Consider the following 24,597-nt stretch of genomic DNA (forward strand, 5'->3'; position numbering starts at 1 on the left):
ATAGTGTCTCGTGGGATCCTTATGGCACTGTCTGATGAAACCTCTTACTCCTGATGGGATGGGTGTGCCGTCAGGCAACACCTACACCCACTGCTCAAAGAGAGCTTGGTTGGTGAGTCCCCTTTCTATATTAACAAGGCATTGGAGGGTATTGCTGGGTCTCTGAAAAGTGTCAAACGACTATGTAATGGAATGCTTTTGGTTGAAACTGCTAGTTCCACACTTAGAAGATGCAACAAGTCCACTAAAGAGACAGCTTACACTACACTCGTTCGTCCTCTGTTAGAATATTGCTGCGCGGTGTGGGATCCTTACCAGGTGGGATTGACGGAGGACATCGAGAGGGTGCAAAGAAGGGCAGCTCGTTTTGTATTATCGCGTTATAGGGGAGAGAGTGTGGCAAATATGGTACACGAGTTGGGATGGAAGTCATTACAGCATAGACGTTTTTCGTCGCGGCGAGTCCTTTTAACGAAATTTCAGTCACCAACTTTCTCTTCCGAATGCGAAAATATTTTGTTGAGCCCAACCTACATAGGTAGGAATGATCATCAAAATAAAATAAGAGAAATCAGAGCTCGAACAGAAAGGTTTAGGTGTTCGTTTTTCCCGCTCGCTGTTCGGGAGTGGAATAGTAGAGAGATAGTATGATTGTGGTTCGATGAACCCTCTGCCAAGCACTTAAATGTGAATTGCAGAGTAGTCATGTAGATGTAGATGTAGATGAATATCTTAGCTTCTGGGATGTAAGGACTTAGGTGACTACCCAATCGAGGCTGAATTGCATAACAGCCTTAATTATAGTAAGGGCATGGTTACCTGCTCCGATATAATGGAGATGGACCCCGCGGAGTTGTGTGAAGAGTGGAAGAATGTGGGCGTCTTGGAGGTGCAGAATTATATGAGGAGAGTCAATGGCAAATTGGAAAAATTGGCAATGTTTATTGTAACGTTTAGTACTCCCGAATTACCTGGACATATCGTTGCCGGCTATATCCACCTTAAGGTTCGCCTGTTTGTTCCTAACCCCATGTGATGCTATAAATATTAAAGATTTAGCTATACTACTATAGGATGTAACAGGAAGGCTATGAGTGGCAATTGTGGAGGCTCCGCTCACAAGTCAGGGTCTTCTTGTACATTTCCTCTGAAATGTGTTATCTGCTCTGGGGATCGCCCAGTGTGGAGCAGAAAGTGTGGGGGGTTTACAATGAGGAAAAGAAAGTTCGAGAGTTGAAAGTAGAGACCATACCATATGGTGAAGCTAACATGGCTTACAAAGCTATGCAACCACCGGTTTCTGCAACTTATTTTGCATCAGCCCATAAAACACCAATAGCCAAGTGTGATGCCTTCACACAAACTCAGACCACAGATTCAAGTACTAGCAATTGCACTTGTCGCTATATCTGTGGGGGAAATGCTCCACTTGCAACTGATGTTACTCGGAAGCCATCAGCAGTAGACTTACCACCTAAGCCACATTCCACTCCCCAACTTCAGAAGATACCTAAGCCATCCCAGCAACCCGGGCAGCTTCCTCCCCCTGTTAGTAAAGAAAAACTCTTACGAGTTTTCTTGTCTGTTCCGACTCTCTTAGTGCACTGCAAGTGCTTCACCAAATGTATCTGGTAGACCCGCTGATTCAGCTCATCCATGACTGCTTACAGTGGCTCCAACACCGTGCCAAGAAGGTGATCTTTTGCTGGGTACCTGGCCACATTAGGATACAGGATAACGACATGGCTGATAAAGCTGCGAAGGAAGCATGTTGGGATGATGCTGTCCATCAATGTCCCATCCCGTTGCACGCCATTATCTCATTTTCTGACAGATGCATCATGTGTTAGTGGGAGATTGAATGGCTGCGGGTGTCTGACGACAAGTTGCGGTCGCTCAAACTGACCACAAAAGCTTGGCGGACTTCGTGCCAGCCTTGCCGCTGGAAGGAGGTTTGGCTTACCAGACTGCACATCGTACATAGCCCTTTCACACACGGCTTCCTTCTCCACCACCTTTCTGTGAATTTTGTGGCATGCCGCTTTTAGTTCAGCATATTGTGGCCACGTGTGTCCTGTAGACTAATATTAGGGCAGTCCTGGGTCTCACTGGATATCTGCCCACCGTCCTCGCAGACACTGATACCAGTGTTAACAGAGTGGTGAAATTTTGTGAACTATCTGGCCTTATCCCTAAACTGGTGGGGACGGGCGGCAGAATTTAATACATTATAAACTGCTCTGCATATGGGGACAGCCTTCGTCCCCCACCCATTAGATTTCATGTTGACTTTTCGTCAGGGTGCTGACGACCGTGATGTCGAGCACCTGCTCAACCCAACTCATCATCATCATCAGATGTTATAATTCTATTCTCTTTCCACCAATACATATCTGGTGTAAATATAGATTCTGTATCAGTCGTCTCTCTTTCCAATCTACTCCTTTCCTCTCCAAAATATCCATCAGCTTGTTCCAATGAACTCTGTCAAAAACATTTTCTAAATCTATAAAAACAGCAAATATTTCTCTACATTTTTCCATATATTTTTCTTTTGTAGTTCTTAACAGGCCAATAGCATCTCTTGTTCCTTTTCCTCTTCTAAATCCGAACTGCTCCTCTGCAATCCCTCTATCCAGCTTGCCATATAGCCTTCTGTTCAACAGTCTCAACAAAACTTTTGCTGCAAGAGAAATTAGACTAATGGTCTTAAGCTCTTCACACTTTTTAGTGTTTCTCTTTTTCTCTATTGGTATCATAATTGTTGCAAGGAAGTCCTCAGGCCATTCTCCTTTGTCATATATCTCGTTCAGAGGTATACTATTTTTTTCTTGCCTTGTTTCCCAGACTCTTCAACAGTTCTGCTGGCAAATCATCAATTCCACATGCCTTCCTATTCTTCAGCACCTTTTCTACTTCTGCTTCCAAGATGGTGAATTCCTCTCCATCTTCCAGCACGTATTACTCCTCTTCAACTTCAATTTCGCTATGTATTTCACTCCCTTTATACAGACATATATTCTTGCCATTTGTTCAAAACCTCTTGTGGTTCTTCTGCTAGAGTACCATCTGCTCTTTCTATTTCCATGGTATTCCTCTTTCTTTTGCGTTCAAAAACTATCTCACTAGCCAGACTATACGTCATTTTGTACTTACCCTCTTTCTCCATTTTCTCTATTTCATCGCATTTCTGTTTCATCCATTTTTCCCTTGCTTCTTCGGTTTCTCTTCTAAATTGGTTATTCAATTTCCAGTACCTCTTTTTGTCTTCTTCAGTTTCTACATTTTTCCACTTTCTCTGCTCTTCCATCTTTCCAACATGTTTTTTGTTATCCATTCTTTCCTGGTACATTTTTATCCATTTGTCATTAAAACTTTCATCAACACTACCTCTTTCCCATTTTTCCATAAGTCTGTTCTCCAAATCTGATGCCTTTTCTACGTATTTGAGGCTTTCTATGTTTAGTTTTTCCTTTCCTTTACCTCTCCAGACTTTTTTCAATTTTACTTGTATTTCTCCCACTACTGGGTTGTGGTCTGACTTTAGCACGTAGTTTTAATCTGCCACGAACTTTCAAGGACTGGATGGTTTAACCTTTTTTCTGACATTCTAATCAGACAAAAGATGAATTATGAACAAATGTAAGAGGAAGCAAGAAAGAGTTAATGACTACATTATGTGATCTCTAATACATACGTTAAGGAAGAAAACAGATTTAAACCTGACACAGCAGAAATCTCTGCTTAGCATGCTCTGAGTAAGAACACTCATGAAACTGTTCCAGAATTCACAGTATTTGCACTTCTGTTACCAGTTAATTCTCTCTCTCTCTCTCTCTCTCTCTCTCTCTCTCTCTCTCTCTCTGCATATCACACACACACACACACACACACACACACACACACAGAGAGAGAGAGAGAGAGAGAGAGAGAGAGAGAGAGAGAGAGAGAGAGAGAGAGAGAGAGAGAGCGCACCTGTATCACCTGTGAGTACAGCTGCTAGACTGAATTTTTTTTGTTATTTCATGTACTGTCATGTAGCCATTTGAAATGTAAAATAGGCATTATGTGAAATAAATACTAACACGACAGAACTTGTGGTTTTGCTGAAATTTGAAAAAAGTCTGTAAAAAAGGATTTTGTTACAAATTTGTAAATATTTGTATGCATAATTCCAGCATTTTATTAATTTTATATTGATTCTTTTGATAGTTGATTCTTTTAACATTCCAATGCTACCAAATTGAGTGAAACTGAATCATAAATAAAAATGTTGGAGAGAAGAGAAGAGAACCACTTGTATGAATATCAAGAGCTCAGATGGCAACCCAGTTCTAAGCAAAGAAGGGAAGGCAGAAAGGTAAAAGGAGTATATAGAGGGTTTATACAAGGGCGATGTACTTGAGGACAATATTATCGAAATGGAAGAGGATGTAGATGAAGGTGAAATGGGAGATAAGATACTGCGTGAAGAGTTTGACAGAGCACTGAAAGACCTGAGTCGAAACAAGGCCACGGGAGTAGACAACATTCCATTAGAACTACTGACGGCCTTGGGAGAGCCAGTCGTGACAAAACTCTACCAGCTGGTGAGCAAGATTTATGAGACAGGCGAAATACCCTCAGACTTCAAGAAGAATATAATTATTCCAATCCCAAAGAAAGCAGGTGCTGACAGATGTGAAAATTACCGAACTATCAGTTTAATAAGTCACAGCTGCAAAATACTAACGCGAATTCTTTACAGACGAATGGAAAAACTGGTAGATGCGGACCTCGGGGAGGATCAGTTTGGATTCCGTCGAAATGTTGGAACACGTGAGGCAATATTGACCCTACGACTTATCTTAGAAGCTAGATTAAGAAAGGACAAATCTACGTTTCTAGCATTTGTAGACTTAGAGAAAGCTTTTGACAATGTTGACTGGAATACTCTCTTCCAAATTCTGAAGGTGGCAGGGGTAAAATACAGGGAGCGAAAGTTTATTTACAATTTGTACAGAAACCAGATGGCAGTCATAAGAGTCGAGGGGCATGAAAGGGAAGCAGTGGTTGGGAAAGGAGTGAGACAGGGTTGTAGCCTCTCCCTGATGTTATTCAATCTGTATATTGAGCAAGCAGTAAAGGAAACAAAAGAAAAATTTGGAGTAGGTATTAAAATTCATGGAGTAGAATTAAAAACTTTGAGGTTCGCCGATGACATTGTAATTCTGTCGGAGACAGAAAAGGACCTGGAAGAGCAGTTGAATGGAATGGATAGTCTTGAAAGGAGGATATAAGATGAACATCAATAAAAGCAAAACGAGGATAATGGAAAGTAGTCGAATTAAGTCGGGTGATGCTGCGGGAATTAGGTTAGGAAATGAGACACTTAAAGTAGTAAAGGAGTTTTGCCATTTAGGAAGTAAAATAACTGATGATGGTCGAAGTAGAGAGGATATAAAATGTAGACTGGCAATGGCAAGGAAAGCGTTTCTGAAGAAGAGGAATTTGTTAACATCGAGTATAGATTTATGCATCAGGAAGTGGTTTCTGAAAGTATTTGTATGGAGTGTAGCCATGTATGGAAGTGAAACATGGACGATAACTAGTTTGGACAAGAAGAGAATAGAAGCTTTCGAAATGTGGTGCTACAGAAGAATGCTGAAGATAAGGTGGATAGATCACGTAACTAATGAGGAGGTATTGAATAGGATTGGGGAGAAGAGAAGTTTGTGGCACAACTTGACTAGAAGAAGGGATCGGTTGGTCGGACATGTTTTGAGGCATCAAGGGATCACAAATTTATCATTGGAGGGCAGCGTGGAGGGTAAAAATCGTAGAGGGAGACCAAGAGATGAATACACTAAGCAGATTCAGAAGGATGTAGGTTGCAGTAGGTACTGGGAGATGAAGAAGCTTGCACAGGACAGAGTAGCATGGAGAGCTGCATCAAACCAGTCTCAGGACTGAAGACCACAACAACAACAACAGTTGTTAAAAACTTAATTCGCCTTTCCAACCAACCCAAGTTGTGAAAATTACTTACATTTTCAAAATGGCCTCCTGAATGCAGTTTTGGTTGAAAAATTGAGGAAAAGTTGTTTGAGCCCTCTTTCAGTATGTATTTTCTTACACCAGATTTTTATAAACATCTGTGATATGAGAGTAATGGCCGCTGGATTATTCCACATGAAACAGGCCATACACCCAATCCAGCAGCTTGGTAGATGGAGGCCACTGCTGGTATTTTTAGGTGGTGCCAGTTGCTGAGATTGACAAACCTGACATTTACGAACCACTTGCACAATATCCACAACTATTCAGTTTAGTGCAAAGATAAACATAGATCAGAAGCAGAAAATGGTCTGATTATGTGAGCGCGATCTGGAGTCAGCAACTAAGAACTGAGAGGATCCAGGTGAGTGGTGTGGTACCTGTGTGGTGGCAGCATCTCATGGTAATTGTTGTGTACCCTTAAGCTGGGTGTACAGCAATGACCCTGGCGAAAACACTGTTGATAGCCATTATAATGTGGCCAATTATGTATACCATGTGCAGAAAAACAATAAATGCAAGTGGGAAGTCTACGAAAATTTTTCCAAAGCCAAACTGAAAAACTGTGATAGCATGAAGTTTGATGCCAACCTGGTCAAATGGTGGTTGTTACATTTCCACCTGATCTGAGTGACATCTTTGCAATTTCATCATCAGGTGGACTACTCGTCCACATTTGCCATTCGAAATGACAGTTCTGATATATCATATTCTACACAGAACGAGGCCTCAGCTGATTGTGAAGTCTTGAAACCCCTAGGAATATGCAAAACTTATACTAAATAAGGATCTTCTGTGATCATGCTTGTGCATACACTTCACTCTCTGGTGCTAAGCTGATGACCATGGCGCATATTAATGATTCTACATATGATTTTCCACAAGAATACGTAAAACTGCACTTTCTACTCAGGCCCTGCAGGACTATGATCCATGACACACAACTGTCTGATGTTTTTTTATGATGTTGGAAGACCTCTAAACTAGTGGCCACCGTATGCATTGTTGTTGCAAAATATTCACATAAAAATTAATAAATAGTGGGTAGGGGCTGCCCTGATTGTACAGACAAAGGAGCCCATTTTTGCCCTAGATAATAGAGCTCTTGGTTTGTTGAAGAAATGCTCACTTTCTCACTTAATGTCACTTGCCTGGAAATGAAGCATTAAACACTTTTAGTATACTATTCAGTCTTCTTGAACTTAATTAAATGACTATAAAAGCAGGGGATTGGTGGGAGCAGTTGTAGATGTATCAGATACATCAGCTTCTATACGAGCTCTTCCTGCTGATTGAGCTGTTGGTTTCAGGGCTCAAAAAACTACTTGTCCATCATGGTTGTAACACTCTAGCAAAGTACCTGATAGTCCTATTCTGACATGGATGGTTCAGAGTTCCAAACAGCTTTCATTGCCACTCTTATAAGTCTGCTTCTTTAACAACATAGCTTTCAATCTCTCAGGTTTTCTTGTCACAATTGATTTATAGTGAACTTGTGCATGTTCAGCTGAGTTGTTGTTTCTGTTTTACACTCAGTATTTTGACAATTGACCCAGCCTTCTTCTTTGGGTGCTTCAAGTTTTGCTATTACGTATACACCAGACTGTACGCTATTGTTGGTCTCGCACCACTGTTTGTAGTCAAGTTTGATTCCCAATGCCCACTACACCCTTTAAGGTCTTTTGTTTGTCAGAGCTTGCACTGGTATTTCATGAAACACAAATTCTCTCAGATTTTTCCAAATCTGATGGATATGATTGCCAGGTTGATTTCAATACTTGTAAATTGAGTTCCAGACCCCAAGCATTATGAGAATTGAAACCTCCATCCCTATTTAAAAGGTTTTTGACATCTTTATTTCGATAGACTTCTCTATTATACTGTCCCAGAAACTTGGCATATGCAGCATGATACTTGTCTCATCGTATTTCAATTTACGATTATTCGAGGTAGTGCTCAGCACAACTAACTTGCTAGGTTGTTTTAATCGGGTGTGTCACCGATGTTCCTTGCATCTTTCTGTGACTGTTCTGATGGTCTGCCCAATGTAAGACATGCCACATTCCATTGGATTTGATATATATACCCAGCTTTTGGAGACCTGGATTGTCTTCAATATTACAAATAATACTTTTAATCTTACTTGAAAGGAATAAAATACACTGGATGCCAGACTTGACCAAAACAACCAAGCAAATCAGTCACGAAATAAAATAGGATGAGACCAGTACTGTAGTGCAAATGCCAAGTTGCTGGGACAGCGTAATGAAGGAGTCTATCAAACTAAAGATGTCCGAAAACCTAATAAGTAGGGATGGTGGTTTCAATTTACATAACACTCAATTTATTAAAATTTCACTGGCCATTACATCCACCAGAGTTGGAAAACACGTAAGAGAATTTGTTTCATGGAATGTATATGCAAACCCTGAAAAACCAAAGAGCGTCGAAGGGTGTAGTGGGTGTCTGTAGTCACACTCGGCTATAAATTGTGGTGTGAAACAAACTATAGTTCACACTCTGGTTGGAGTCCAGGCAGCAAGTACATGTAACAGCAGAACATGCAGCACCTGAAGGAGGAGGCTGGGGTTGTCATCGAAATATTGTGTGTAAAATAGAAACAACAACTGGGCTGGATGCCCAGAAGCACTCTATTAAACACAGCTTCCACTGAACACCAGTTAAGTACAATTACACCACAAAAAATAATAAAACCTGAGTCTTCTTGAATTAAACAGAGACAAAGACTTCTAGAATTCTTGCCAATTAAGTCCTTTTAACACACACACACACACACACACACACAGCAATTCATTTACAGAAGGCACAACATATGATCGAATGGAGAATGGAGGCAGTGCCACAATGGGGAAACAGACGTGTCTTTGTGCAAGCCAGATGTCGACAGCAGGGAATAGCAATGGCCAAATCTTTGTCCAGAAAATAACGATGTATCGCAAGATCATTGCAAATAAGTCCATCAGATGTCATGTAGTACACACTGAGTTGGGACAAATGAGGTCAGCCCTTAAATCTCCCGCTGTTGTTCCTTCACATTACCGGATGTCAGTGGATGTACCATTCCACACCACACCTTAATGGCTTTGCTGATCATATGCGTGATTATATTGGTTGATCCACTGGTACATCCAGTGGGATTACCAGAGTTGTCATAGGATCATGTGTAAGGTGGGTAGAACAGTGGGTAAAGGGAGAAACAAGTTATGGTCATTATGGTGGTTACCAGGTGAAGGCCTACCTTCTTCCAGCCATTGGGGCAAGTCAAGGTGTGCCTCTACCATGCCACTAGTTTGTAGGTCGCTTGCTCTTTGTTTTGTGTGTTAATATGGAAGTATTGAGCACCTTCTAAATTTTAAACTTACTTACTTCTAGCTGCTGTTAATAAGTTACATTTTCTTTGTAAGTGATAAAAGTTCTCATGAACTAGCCACATAATGTTTCCAATTTGGACGAATCTTTATATTCTTGTGACTTTATTTATTAACATTTTATGGTTTTGTTTTGTTGATGACATAATTTTTGTTCTATGTGTTTAAATTTATTTATGTTTGTGCACCGTTCTGCGTATCGATAAAAATAAGCTTTTAATTTGGAATTTATGAGCTGTGGCTTCTTATTGTCAGTCTCTATTACACTTTCTCTCCATAGAGTGCAAAATACTATCAGCAACAAAGGAGAAAGAGCCAACGCAAAACATAAATAATGAACAATTGTATTATGTGTTCCGTATTTGGCTAGATTTAAATTCTCTAAGAAGAACGAAGATAAGAATTCCACATCAAGCTTGATAGATCACACACTGACAGCCAGTTCTAATGTTTTGTGCCAGCAGAATTAATATGGTGGGGCATGTGGGTTGCATGTCGCATTCTTGACCAATAATGTCAGCTTTCTCAAAATATTATTTTCACACGGCAGATTGCACCCCATTCTAATTGTCCTATTAAGGAATAATATTTGGCAGTATTAGAAATCACTCCCAGAATATCTGAGTCCTAGATGGGCAATCACACTTCAGCCAGAGAGGCGGGCAGAATATCTTTTGAAATTACAGAACCAGTTACAAAAGATATTGTGTGTGAACTTTCAGTTTCTTGCAAGACAGTAAGATATTGGTTTGCAACTGCTTTCATGAAAACACTTGCCCTTAGTGACAGCTCTAAGATTACTGAGATCTTTGTCCTTCCTGTCAACATAGTATCACATACAATGTAATATATTGTTACAGTATGATATGCATGGTAGAATCTTGATGTGTGTTTCATGTTTTAGTGAAGGAGTGATGCAAGAGTGTTATGGAAAACTTCTTGGGAAATATCCAGCAACAATCTCCAAAATACATAGCCGTTTTATACACTATGTAGAAACGGAATTTAAGGAGAAAATTGATGAACTTGTAATTGAAGAAAACGTAAATGAGAAATTTCTACAACTTCAAAAGCTGGAAGAAGAGAGCTCACCAGGAAATGTGAAATGGTGAGTGATAAATATTTGTAGTGAGTAAATATGTTGAATTGAAGCTTCATATTGGTAGATATCAGTTATTACTATGAATAGATTAAATACAGAAAGGTACATTGCTCGTTATCTGATTTAAAATGTTTGCTTTTGTGTGTAAGTTTAAAATTAGTCATCGGGAAACAGAAAGACTGGTCAGTACTTAAATTCAGCAGAGGTCATTCCATGAAAAATGACCCAGGGATCCCAGATTGGCCATCGTTCATGTTGTTGAAATTTGTACAGAACGTACATAAGGAACCAGCGTGAACTTCTGCAAAGTTTCAGCTCCATCTGAACCTTGGTGTTGGTGCTAGAGATGCGAACACAATAGCCAATTTTTTCAAAGCTTTGTTTGGCAAGCTACTATTCCTTGCATAATAGAGCTAATAACATGAAACTTTCCATCCTGGCACAACTTTTTGTGCAGGAAACACAAATAACGTACATGGAAATGAGAAAGCAATATCCATGGCATAATCTCTCTAAGTTTGCAGAATAACTTTGTTGTGAAAGATTTTCCCCATATCCTAATAAGGATCCTGTACTGAGCAAAAGGCACTGGAAACAATTATTTGTCAGTGCGTTGTCTGTCCACGTGTCATAAAATTAAAAAGTATTGAAAGCGGATATCGAGAAGAGAGGATATACTGAAGGGCGAGTTCCCATCTCCGGAGTTCGGATAGGTTGGTGTTGGTGGGAAGTATCCAGATAACTCGGACGGTGTAACACTGTGCCAAGATGTGCTGGCCGTGCATCAAGGCATGTTTAGCCACAGGGTGATCCTCATTACCAACAAACACTGTCTGCCTGTGTCCATTCATGCGAATGGACAGTTTGTTGCTGGTCATTCCCACATAGAAAGCATCACAGTGCAGGCAGGTCAGTTGGTAGATCACATGGGTGCTTTCACATGTGGCTCTCCCTTTGATTGTGTACACCTTCCGGGTTACAGGACTGGAGTAGGTGGTGGTGGGAGGGTGCATAGGACAGGTTTTACACCGGGGGCAGTTGCAAGGGTAGGAGCCAGAGGGTAGGGGAGATGGTTTGGGGATTTCATAGGGATGAACCAAGAGGTTACGAAGGTTAGGTGGACGGCGGAAAGACACTCTTGGTGGAGTGGGGAGGATTTCATGAAGGATGGATCTCATTTCGGGGCAGGATTTTAGGAAGTCGTATCCCTGCTGGAGAGCCACATTCAAGGTCTGATCCAGTCCCGGGAAGTATTCTGTTACAAGTGGGGCACTTTTGGGGTTCTTCTGTGAGAGGTTCTGGGTTTGAGGGGATGAGGAAGTGGCTCTGGTTATCTGCTTCTGTACCAGGTTGGGAGGGTAGTTGCGGGATGCGAAAGCTGTTTTCAGGTTGTTGGTGTAATGGTCGAGGGATTCAGGACTGGAGCAGATTCGTTTGCCACGAAGGCCTAGGCTGTAGGGAAGGGACCGTTTGATATGGAATGGGTGGCAGCTGTCATAATGGAGGTACTGTTGCTTGTTGGTGGGTTTGATGTGGACAGATGTGTGCAGCTGGCCATTGGACAGATGGAGGTCAACGTCTAGGAAAGTGGCATGGGATTTGGAGTAGGACCAGGTGAATCTGATGGAACCAAAGGAGTTGAGGTTGGAGAGGAAATTCTGGAGTTGTTCTTCACTGTGAGTCCAGATCATGAAGATGTCATCAATAAATCTGTACCAAACTTTGGGTTGGCAGGCTTGGGTAACCAAGAAGGCTTCCTCTAAGCGACCCATAAATAGGTTGGCATACGAGGGGGCCATCCTGGTACCCATGGCTGTTCCCTTTAATTGTTGGTATGTCTGGCCTTCAAAAGTGAAGAAGTTGTGGGTCAGGATGAAGCTGGCTAAGGTGACGAGGAAAGAGGTTTTAGGTAGGGTGGCAGGTGATCGGCGTGAAAGGAAGTGCTCCATTGCAGCGAGGCCCTGGACGTGCGGGATATTTGTGTATAGGGAAGTGGCATCAATGGTTACAAGGATGGTTTCCGGGGGTAACAGACTGGGTACGGATTCCAGGCGTTCGAGAAAGTGGTTGGTGTCTTTGATGAAGGATGGGAGACTGCATGTAATGGGTTGAAGGTGTTGATCTACGTAGGCAGAGATACGTTCTGTGGGGGCTTGGTAACCAGCTACAATGGGGCGGCCAGGATGTTTGGATTTGTGAATTTTAGGAAGTAGGTAGAAGGTAGGAGTGCGAGGTGTCGGTGGGGTGAGGAGTTTGATGGAGTCAGGTGAAAGGTTTTGTAGGGGGCCTAAGGTTCTGAGGATTCCTTGAAGCTCCGCCTGGACATCAGGAATGGGATTACCTCGGCAAACTTTGTATGTAGAGTTGTCTGAAAGCTGACGCAGTCCCTCAGCCACATACTCCCGACGATCAAGTACCACGGTCGTGGAACCCTTGTCAGCCGGAAGAATGATGATGGATCGGTCAGCTTTCAGATCACGGATAGCCTGGGATTCGGCTGTGGTGATGTTGGGAGTAGGATTAAGGTTTTTCAAGAAAGATTGAGAGGCAAGGCTGGAAGTGAGAAATTCCTGGAAGGTTTGGAGAGGGTGATTTTGAGGAAGAGGAGGTGGGTCCCGCTGTGATGGAGGACGGAACTGTTGCAGGCAGGGTTCAATTTGGATAGTGTCTTGGGGAGTTGGATCATTAGGAGTGGGATCAGGATTGTTTTTCTTCGTGGCAAAGTGATATTTCCAGCAGAGACTACGAGTGTAGGACAGTAAATCCTTGACAAGGGCAGTTTGGTTGAACCTGGGAGTGGGGCTGAAGGTGAGGCCTTTGGATAGGACAGAGGTTTCGGATTGGGAGAGGGGTTTGGAGGAAAGGTTAACTACTGAATTGGGGTGTTGTGGTTCCAGATTGTGTTGACTGGAATTTTGAGGTGTTGGGGGGAGTGGAGCTGGAAGTGGGAGATTGAGTAGATGGGAGAGACTGGGTCTGTGTGCAATGAGAGGAGGTTGAGGTTTGTTGGAAAGGTTGTGGAGGGTGAGTAAGTTGCCTTTCCGGAGGTGGGAAACCAGGAGATTGGATAGTTTTTTGAGGTGGAGGGTGGCATGTTGTTCTAATTTGCGGTTGGCCTGTAGGAGGATGCTATGTACAGCCGGTGTGGATGTGGGAGAGGAAAGATTGAGGACTTTGATTTGGGATAGGAGTTGACGGGTGTGTTCATTGGCCGAGTCGATGTATAGGTGAAGGATTAGGCGGGTGAGGGCTATGGATTGTGCTGTTTGGAACTGGTATAAGGACTGATGGAAAGAAGGATTGCAGCCAGAGATGGGAACTTTAAGTGTGAGGCCTTTGGGAGTAATGCCAAATGTCAGACAAGCCTGAGTAAATAAAATATGGGAGCGTAATCTGGCTAGGGTGAAGGCATGTTTGCGGAGGGAATGTAAATAAAATTTAATGGGGTCGTTGTAGGGATGTTGTGAGGTTGACTATATATATATATATATATATATATATATATATATATATATATATATATACCAAATGCGAAGTTAATAAGACAAATATTTCTGAAGGTCTGACTACAAGCTTATCAGCTGTTGAAATATCACCATTGATATTTAACTAATTGTTTCAAGATATAATTGTTATGCAAAGTGAAAGATGCATGAGGTTGAAGATAGAGTTTGTAAGAAAATTGTAACAATTTGGCACACTTCACTATCACAAATTGTAGCTTAATAGTGCAAGCAAACAGTGTCTCAATTGTTTAGATTACAACAAACTGGTCAGATAATTCTAGAAAAAGATGAATAAATCCTATTATCAAGAAAAAATGACATTATGACCATAATTCCTCTGAGCTTGTCCATCAGAAAGTCAACAAAGAATTATTTGTTTCAGAAGGAATGACGAAATCAGGAAGGAAGTAGTAAGATGGAAAGAGGAACTTTTAAACACATCCAAAAAGCTTGTGTGGTAACAAGCTTTCAGAAAAGAAAAGGAAAAATATTATATAATTTTCTGAAGAGTAAGAATTTAGTGGAATTTAGACTGTTTCCATTTGAGTATCTTGTTTAAGTTTGAAACAAGACTCTTAGTTTGACAATATCTGATACAAACCAGCCAAATGCAGTGCCCCTAATGCATTTAAAGAAAAACCTGTTTAAGTCTGAAACTGTGTCTTAGTCTTTTTAGACTCTGATGACACTGCAACAATAGCAGACAAAATGTTTTGCACAGAACTATGCCTTGGACTGTGGCGTAACACCCATAAAATGGTTTTCACCAAGAATGAAAATATTGGCCGTGGAAACCTACATTGGAGAAAAAGTTCATAAGGAGATATCAGGAGTGTGACTTGATCTAGAAACCCCACCCTTACGAAATGAAGCTCTTACTTGCTCAGCTATGGTCTCCTCAAATACTCATGAGCACACAAAGTATATAAGCATACCTAAAATTTTCAACCTCGGTTTTCTCGAAAATGGTTGAGAGTTGCATCTTCCTGTTTACATATGTTGAAGTCTAATTTGTGCCCTGCACATTGTGTCAGTATGAATCAGATTGGTGAGGAGGAAGTTCACACAGTTGCCGTGTCAGTGGTGTTAACAATTTCTTAATTTTGTAATGACCAGAAAGACAATAGAGAATGATCGTTTTTCCAGAACCTTTTACTTCCTTGTTAAAATATGGAGAAAATTTGTAACAACAAAATTTTTTAAGAAGTTTAAAGAGAGATTTTGCCATAGGCTTGGCTTCCTACCCTTCATTTTTATTTCTGTGTTCTGTTCAGAGAGTTGTGCCATCGTAGCAAGTTGCAAGATCTTAGTTCTTTAGGTTAGGAACAAAGGCAAGTCACCAAATGTGAGGATTTTTTTGCCTGTGTCCAGTTACAAGGAAATTGACACTTATGAAAATGCTCAAACAGCAGCACTGAGTTACAGATGGAGCAGAATGTTGGCAGAAGTTCATGCAGGACCTTTAGGTAGAGTAATAAAAGTTTCAACAATATCGAAGATGGGTGAGCTGAGGGGATCTTCCAGATTAAATCAGTTGATAGAGAATGACCCAGAGGCTTAACTCGCAATTCTGACCATGTAAATGCTCACAATAGAAAGAACTATATATACCTCCTAGATTGCATATCTTTGCCTTCCTTAGACCTTTGAAGTGGCATATGCAACCAGTTATAGACGGATCTACAGATTAATGTAGACTCCAGACAATGCTGCAGCTCAGCACTTTTTACATTAACAAAGATTTTCAGAGGTGAAAGAAATGGTAAGTTACAGATAAAAATCCTGGGACTGACGGGATTGAAACCATACCTTTGATCCATATTCTGCCACTTAACCACTGAGCCACAGTGTGAAGGAAAGATGGATGAACAGAGGAATAAAAATATAAAGTTGAAAGGTTAATGCTGTTAAGGATAGAAAGAAATGTAAAAAGTGTGAGTAATTTCACATGTTGCCTAGTTTTGTTAGTTTCTTACAGTTTGCAAGTTGTGGTATTGGTGAATATTTTACTGGATGGGCGCATGAAACAGACAACACTGTCAGCACAAAGTACAGTATGGGCTGACGGTGGCTTGACAACAAACTTGGGAAGAGAAACCTACGACAGGAAATGAAAACCTGTTATGCCAGTCAGTACCAAAGGGGACACTAAGGGCAGTAAATTGAAAACTCCCAAATATTGAAAAAGAAAAGAAGTAGTACATCAATAGTCACTCATAAAATTTGCAAGAACATTTTTACTGCGAGATATAAAAAATTCCACATAAGTCTAATATTTGTATTCAACATGTCTTGATTTAGCAGTTGTGCAGAGAGTTCACAGTAGCCCATGTAAATTTCAATAAGTGCTTTGTTTGAAGTATTAGATAAAAACAATGTCTGAGTAACCTGAAAGTTATTCTCATAAATATCAGTGTGAACACATTAGCACTTGCCAGAATTTGTTGTTAGTATATTTTACAGAAGTAGCTGATAGTGTTTGCTTCTGTCTGTTGTATACTAACATCAGTCCTTCAAAATCTCTGTAGACCCTCCTTTAGGATAGAGTTTATGGAACATGATGTGTGAACGAATGGACTTAATGTACAGAATTATCTACTAAGGTAGTGCACCTAAGTTAAATGAATTATTAATTCAGCAGTCACAATCAGGAAGTACAATGTATAATGTTGATAAAAATATTTTTTCAGAGACTTTTTTAAAGATCTTGGAATTGTTACATTGATTTTCTCCTTAATCATTTTCATTTCTGTGAATACAAATCATTTTATCTTAACTGTGCTTACAAAGTCATAATAGAAAACCCAAAAACAGTTCTCATGAACATTTTGCCTCCTTGTCTTGAGTTTGAATAGAGTTATGTCCTGTGGGCCAAAGCTGTTCAACAAGCTCCCACCTAACTTAAAGCAAGAAGTTAGAAATTCTATTTCAAAAGAAAACTTGAAAATTGTGCACCTACATTCTCCTGGATGGACACACAATGCTGATATTGCAGTTCAGTATGTGGACTGTGGTGGAGGTTGTCAGGTAGGGTAGGTAGAGGAAGAAAGAGACAGGAAGCAGGGGTACAAGCAGCTAGCATCTTGGAGAGAGGCAAAAGAAGTGCAGGCTGTTAATGTGGGAGTGGCAGGTGCACTGGCTAGGCATGTGACATGTGCATACTGGATCTGGTAAGATGTGGTACACACTGATGATGTGGAACTGCAGATTGGGAGGAGTTCATAGGGCAGAGGAAGGAGGAACCATTGGTTAGAGGGTAGTGTACTATGGTTTAGTGGCTATTGACACCAGGAGGATTATGGAAGTGAAGTATGTGTTGTAAGGATAACTCCCATCTACACACTTCAGGAAAGCTGTTTCTGGAAGGAAGGATCTAGGCGGCAGAATTTGCACACTAATTTTCTTCTTTCCCAGCATGTTACAGCATCTCATCCTTAATTATATGTTTCAGTTGTTGGGTTTGATGTGGTACACCTTTTTCAATTTTTACAGACGTGTGGATTGTGCAGGGAAGTCACTCTCTGTGGCATATGTTCCACCTTTTGTGCTTCTCTCTCTTTGTGCCCATCCTTTATTGCAAAGATACTATGTGCAAAACCCAACATGGCAGCCATTTCTTTGGGTGGGTGGGACAAGGGACATCAAGTACCTGCACGGTGGTAGCCTCCTGACCATGCAGGGATCGCACTGTTGGTGCCTGAGCTAGAAACTTCCCATGCAAGCCAAGGAGTATGTGTTCAAAATGGCTGGAGCATGGGGACTCTGGGCAATGGTTTACTGACCAGCTAACCATTGCTGTGGCTGTGGCATTATCCCCGTTTGGAGTGGGTGGTACCATGGTGGAAGATTCACACATGAAATGAATTAAACTTTCTTCTGTTGGTGGCTGCAAGGCACCAGCAGTCTCTTCAGATGAGAAAAATTATTATAATGCAGAGAGACATGACCGTATGAAATTTCCGTCCCTGACTACACAATAGGCAGAGGAACAAGCCAGATATGGGGGAGTGCGAAGCTCTTCATCCAATACTTGGTATGTACTGACTCAGTGAGCGATCTCCAGGCTATTGACCAGCACTATTCTTGCCATCCTTCGGTGTTCAGTATTGATGCCCTTGCTGGCCTTCGTCATGCTGCCTGCTTACTTGTCTTTCTTTGGGTTCCAAGTCATGTGGGGATTCCAGGGAATGAATTGGCCAACTGTTTGGCTAGAGGAGCAATTACTCCCTATTCGCTTTGCCGATTCCAAGTGCAGAATTGCATGTGCCCCTGAGATCTCTGTTCCCTCAGAAATGAAATTAAATCTAGTGGGCTACTGCCGCATCTAGTAAACTCCACACAGTGGAGGAGTCTACTGCAGCATGGTGCTCTTCTGCTTTTCCCAGAAGGAATTCAGTCCTATGTCATCTCTGTATTAATCATACCAGGTGAACCCATAGTTTTATTTTGTGTAATGAGTCAATCCCACATTTTGGTTGTGGTTCCTTACAGACCGTAGCTCATATTTTGATGGAATGCTCCCTCCTTTCGGGTTCTCCATGCTGACTAGGAACTTCTGGTCTCATTGCCTCTAATACTGGCGGACAACTCAGGATGATAGACTTGGTTCTCAGTTTTCTCTATGAAAGTGGTTTTTATTCTCAATTATAAGGTATTAATCTACCTCTGGAGCAGGGGCAGGGTGGTTGGGGATGGAGCGTCTCAAGCTGTATGCTAGGCCTGAGGGTTCCCTGCCCTACCTCCTAGACCAGGCTATTCTTTTATCCCTGTTTTATTCTGTTTTAACCACTTTCAAATACAGTTTTCCTCCTTTCAGCTGCACCCAGTTTTCTATTCCAGGTGTCGCACTCTGTTGAATAGCAGGCCCTCTCGACTGTAGTGCATTAGTGATGGAACACATGTAGTTGAGACATTTTGTGTCACATGCAGAGCTCTGTGGCTGCCCACCTGCTGACTTCCCTATTTCCTTCATTTTACTTTTATTATTGATGGTACAAAATATCTGTGAGCTACTCTCATCATCTTGATCCCTGCAGTAGAAACACTTCTTTGTTACGAAGATTGTGATTTGACCAGTGTCCTAGTTAGTGTCCAGCTCAGTCATGTGCAGGCAATGGCTTTGGTTCAGATGGCTGTGAGCACTATGGGACTTAACATCTGAGGTCATCAGTCCCCTAGAACTTAGAACTACTTAAACCTAACTAACCTAAGAACATCACACACATCCATGCATGAGGCAGGATTCGAACCTGTGACCGTAGCAGTTTCGTGGTTCCAGACTGTAGCGCCTAGAACCGCTTGGCCATCCCAGCCGGCCAGGTGCAGGCAGGTCGGAGTTTTGGTCAGAGTTCTCAGCCACACTGGCTCACCATCAATGGATGACCTGTAAGGAGCATTTCCCACTGAGCCCAGAGCAAGAGCGAATGCTGCTCGGTAGTGGTTATGCAGCATCTTGAGTACTACAGCAAAAGAATTGTGTAAGGGTCATGTGAGATGCAGACACATGTCAAGCGGTGCACAGATGAAATGCTTGCACCGCCATGATCGGCTGTATGTGCTGCTGGCGGGCAATGCTAGTGCCTCTCGTGGGGAGGCTGCTAGAATCTGATCTGTATGCAGAAAGATTTTATGTCACTGTTGTCCTTTGGCATGTACACAGAGAGACATGTTACTGATGCCGTATCACAGATACACAGAGTGGGGTCATACTACCAGAACTGGGATTGCATATGTGTCTGGCTTCGACACAGAATGCCTAGGGTTATGGCAACCTGCCAGCTGCAGATGTATTTTGTGGTCATATTTGGCGAGTGGCCAGATATTACATCCGTCACCCTGTAGAAAGAGGGTTGAAGCCATTAGGCACAATGGCCAGAAGGAAGAGGAAGATGTGCAGGAGGGTGAAGAAGGGACCTCGGTAATCACGACACAGGCACAAAAAGCTAAGAATGCTCGTGAACATGCAAGGGGCCCAAAGGGCATAGAAGAGATCCATGACCCAGGGGCGCCAGAGACAAGAAGCCTTGGGGCTGTGATGTTCATGATGCATGAGGAATTTATTAGAATATGCGAAGAAAAGGAAAAGGAAAAACTGGTGCATGAAGGAGGCACAGAAGAAGACACATGCATCAATGAGGCACATAAGGAAATCAGAAGACTCATTCAGAAATAGGTGTCAGATCAGGCGAAAGATGGAGCAATGCCACACAGAGATGCGGGCCCAGCACCAATTGCGAAGGCAACCACAGGTGGGGAAGGTTATAATGAATGTGTGAACATGCACAGTCTTGTGTGAGGGAGGACACAGGAGTCCGGTGGTCCATATAGCAGCACAGAGGAGTGCAGTGGTGTGCGTAGCAGCACAGTGGTGTGCGTATGAAGTGAACGTAGGTGGGATCTCAGTGTCAGTTGACGTGATACACCATCTTCATAGGGGTGGCTGACCACGGCTGTGTCCTTGTGACAAAGGAATATGAGGATGAAAGCAGTGTTGGGTTGTGGTGGGACCATGAAGTGAGCAGCAGGTGAGGTCTGGTGCAACGATAAGTGTCCTCATTGCCAGCATGTTGTAAAGACCTGGGCATGGAGGCATCCTCCAAAGGAAAGCCGACCAAGGCTGCATCATCCAGAGGAAGTGGCATGGCACCATCGGGTAAGACTGGTGGGGGGTAGCCACCATGCAGAACAGCAGTACGAATGAGCAAGAGGCAGACAAAGTCAAAGGCAACAAAATCAAGCACAGCCAGGCCTTGTGGTGAAATTTCAACTACCATTGACCAGGATGTGCAGAGAAGTCTAGGGGATGTCCTGTGAATGCAACCACTACCCAGTTGAAAGCAGGAGGCCCACAAGGCTACAGGAGATAATTGGTATCAACATATAGGCTGGGGTGGCACCAGGCAGGTGCAGATGCAAGGCATGCCACGGAGCCACCTGTCAGAGAAGAGGACAAATGTACGAGGTAGGTGTGACCCTCGTGCAGAAAGGAGGAGGCCCGGGAGGGGACGAAGGCAGAAGGTGACACACTTGGATCAACAGAGTTGGAAAAGACCAGAACTATGTCACCATCAGACAAAGAAGGAAGGTCATGGAGTGGTTGGTTGTCAAGGGCACAGGAGGTGAAGGACAGTCCAATAGATAGGGAATCTTGGAATGGGCTGATAGCATATAGGCTTGTGGTGTACTGTGCGTGGGCCAGTGGTGGAGTTCGAGGGTGGGTGAGAGAAAGAGAGGATATTGAAGTGTGAGGACATATAAGAGCAAATGAAGGGATCGTAGCCTGAGAACTGCAGTAGAGCAAGAGAGGGCATTGGAATAAAGGTAAACAGTGCTAGAGGTGGTGCTGACAGAGGTAGAGGAACTGGATGCAAACTGGAAGGAAACAGAGGGAAGTGCAGTTGAACTCTGGAGAAAGTGGTAGCAGTTGCACTGAATCCTGAGCAGGAGGGGCATCTGTACAGGTGAGGCACCATGAGAGAACCTCAGTGGTGTGCAGAAAGTGCCATGCATGACACAGAAGTTGTGCTGTCCTGTCCATAGCACACGGGAACATTGCCACCAAACAGTGTAGAGTCAAGCTAGTGATGCCCTGGGAAAGACGACGTTGCAACTGCAGACCCCATAACTGGCAAAGTTTCAGGAACAAGAGTTCCAGTGCAGGAGCAGCCATGATCATGACAATGAGAGAAGTGTCCATGACAGAAAAGACACACATGGATGACCGTTCCCTTCCTCATAGCCACTTTTATGTCTTGGTCATTACGAGGTGGCTATAACAGCACATAAAGTTTGTCCATAGGTTACAGTGAGTGAACACCTTCAATCATAACACACAAGTGAACAATTTACAGTTCTTAGGTGAAGTAGAAAATCAGAGCCCCTGCTGGAGGAAAGAAAATGTTCTCACTGTAGTGCAATTTGGCATCCTAGGTCGATGTTAGATAGAGGTCCAAGATGATGATCCATCTGGTGTCCAAGTTGTCAGGTGCAGGCAGGTTAGAGTGTTTGTCAGAGTCCTCGGCCACACTGAGTTGGTTGGCGATTGGGACGGCGCTGCAGACTGCTGTTTTAGACTGCTACCAATGGTTGAACAGCAAGGAGCAGCCAGCATAGAGTGTGGAGTGAGAGCGAGATCTGCTTGTTATTGATTTTGCAGCATCTTGAGTACTACGACAGAAGGATTTTCATGAGGGACACATGGGATTGGGACATGCATTACATGGCACATGGACAAAATGTAGTGCAGCAATCAGGTGTGTGTGCTGCTGGTGGGCGACACTGGTGCCTGTCGTGGGGCCCGCTGGAGTCTGGTATGTACACAGAGTGGTATTTATGTTGCTGTTGTCATCTGGTATGTAAACAGTGATACATGTTGCCTTTGTCGTCTGGTGTGCACACAGAGTGGTGTGTACAACCAGAATTGGGATTGCCACGTGCCAGGCTTCAGCAGAGGATATCTGGGGTTAGGGCAACCTGCCAGCTGTGAATGTGTTCCATGGTGGTATTCAGTCAGGCAAGTGACCGGGTACTACCATTACCAAGAGTTTACTCTCCCTCCTGTTCAAGCCCAGGATTTCAGAATTTCTCTTTCAGGATGTTTTTTTGTATTATTAGCTAGTCATTTTTTTATGTTTTTGTGTTTTAATCAGAAGTTCTACATTATGCCTTCTAATCCAGCCATGTACTGTAGTTTAAAATTTATCATCACTTTAGTGCTAATTGCAACAGATTCTCGTCCAAAAAATGGGGTTGTTACCCTGTCCTGGCTAACCTATCAGCTTGTTCATTATGAATAATATATTAGTGATCATGATCCACAGCAGGTTTACTGTGTTGCTTTCCCATAGCTCCAACATAGATTCTCCTTTGCATGCACTCTGATGTTATATATCTTCACGTGGTATACCATAGCTGACTTCCTAGGCTGTATCCTGTATATCCAGCCCAAGCAGCTTGGTCTCTCTCTCTCTCTTTCTTTCTTTTTTTTCCCACATCAGTATACCAGACTGTCATCTGAACAGTATAGTGGCTAATTCTTCCACAGCTCCCTACTTTCAATTGTTACACTGAAAGGTTTGTTTCAGCATATTTTTTGTACGGTTGTCCAGCAGTTCCCTGATCATTCCTGAGTTTGCCACATTATTTACACCATTGATTATATTTGTGGAGGATTCTGGATATACAGTGAAACCTCTTCATAACATTCCTCAATTTAATGTTTTCCCCTATGTTAAGTCCGTGTTTTTTGTCCCAATTAAAAGCCCATATAAACAATGTTAAATTTTCCTCTTTACTGCATTTTCTCTATATTACAATTTCCTCCATGTAACACTCGTATTTTTGGAACCCTGGTCAATTATTTACCTCTTTATAACATTTAAGTGACTGGATGTAGATGCATCATTTTCTGTTCTGTGGATTCACAGTTTGCCCCTGCTCAGAAAGCCTGCACTCGGTATGTTTCATATGCCAGCTGCAGAACCTGGCAACATGACATGTGACGCACATTCTGCTTGCGATCTCTCTGGCGCCATTTCAGTTGATGCTTTGTATTCGTGGCGTGTTGTGTCAGCTGAGCAGCAAACAGTTCGTATGTCCAGTGAGAGTGTGTCTTCAATATAACTTTTTTTTAAAACTTTCATCAGTGGACACGAGTGAAAAGCGGAAGAACATTTCTCTGGAAGAGAAGGTTTATGTTACTAAAAAAGAGGAGACATCTCCTGGTGTCAGTTGTGTGGAGAAAACCGGGAAGCCAGCAGAGCTCACAACTGAAGCTGAATATTTTACAGGCAATGAATTTAATTACGTACTCGTAGAGGGAAGTCAGTGCTGAAACTATTAAAAACTGTTTCAGAAAAGCGGTATTCTGGGAGAATGAGATGGCAGCTCCTGTGGAAGATGTTGCAAGTGATTTGCAAGAGTTTCAGGAATTAATAGGCAGTTATTCTGATACTTTTGAGGACTTTGTGGCTGTGGATGACAACATGGCAACCACAGGAGTACAAAGTATTGAGGAGCTGACTACAGAGAGAAGCTTGGAGAATAATAGTGGTAGTGAAAGTGACAGTGACAAGGATGATGACGACAAGGAAAATGACCCTGTGTCCTCATATACTAAGGCAGCTGAAGCCTTTGAAACATTCAGGAGATATATGATGGCCCATAGACTTGAGGACAGAACAGTAGTTCAACTTGCTCATTTGAAGCAAGAAATGGTTGCCACAGAGTCTAGGAGAAATAGAAAACAAACATGCTTGCTTGAATAAAAAAAAAAAAAAAAAAAAAAGAAAAAAAGAAAACATAGGTATGTGATTTTCTGATTGCATAGGTTCCTAGAGTTTTGTGCAAATTTATGTTCTGTCTCATAATTTAATTATTAAAGTAATTTTTTGTAACTAATTCTTTTTTTATCTGTACCATTTACTGTGTTTTTATGTAATATACAAAATTTGGTTCATATTCTATAACTGGGTCAACTGAAGAACGGGATACCACCTGTCAGCTTTGGACAATGTCATATCTTAAGAATCCGCTATAACTTTTTACAGTACAAACTGATCCATTT

General features: G+C 42.2%; 1 protein-coding gene across 1 annotated transcript in view; it reads left to right on the forward strand.

Annotated features, from left to right (window-relative positions):
• Positions 1 to 24,597, forward strand: part of LOC126271855 (uncharacterized) — a 49,855-nt gene that overhangs the window by 10,826 nt on the left and 14,432 nt on the right. Inside the window, exon 2 of the mRNA XM_049974190.1 lies at positions 10,330 to 10,533. Coding sequence (XP_049830147.1) covers positions 10,330 to 10,533 — 204 coding nt within the window. The remainder of the gene's footprint in view (positions 1 to 10,329; positions 10,534 to 24,597) is intronic.

This window comes from Schistocerca gregaria, chromosome 5 (assembly GCF_023897955.1).
Source record: "Schistocerca gregaria isolate iqSchGreg1 chromosome 5, iqSchGreg1.2, whole genome shotgun sequence".
NCBI classification, from domain to species: domain Eukaryota; kingdom Metazoa; phylum Arthropoda; class Insecta; order Orthoptera; family Acrididae; genus Schistocerca; species Schistocerca gregaria.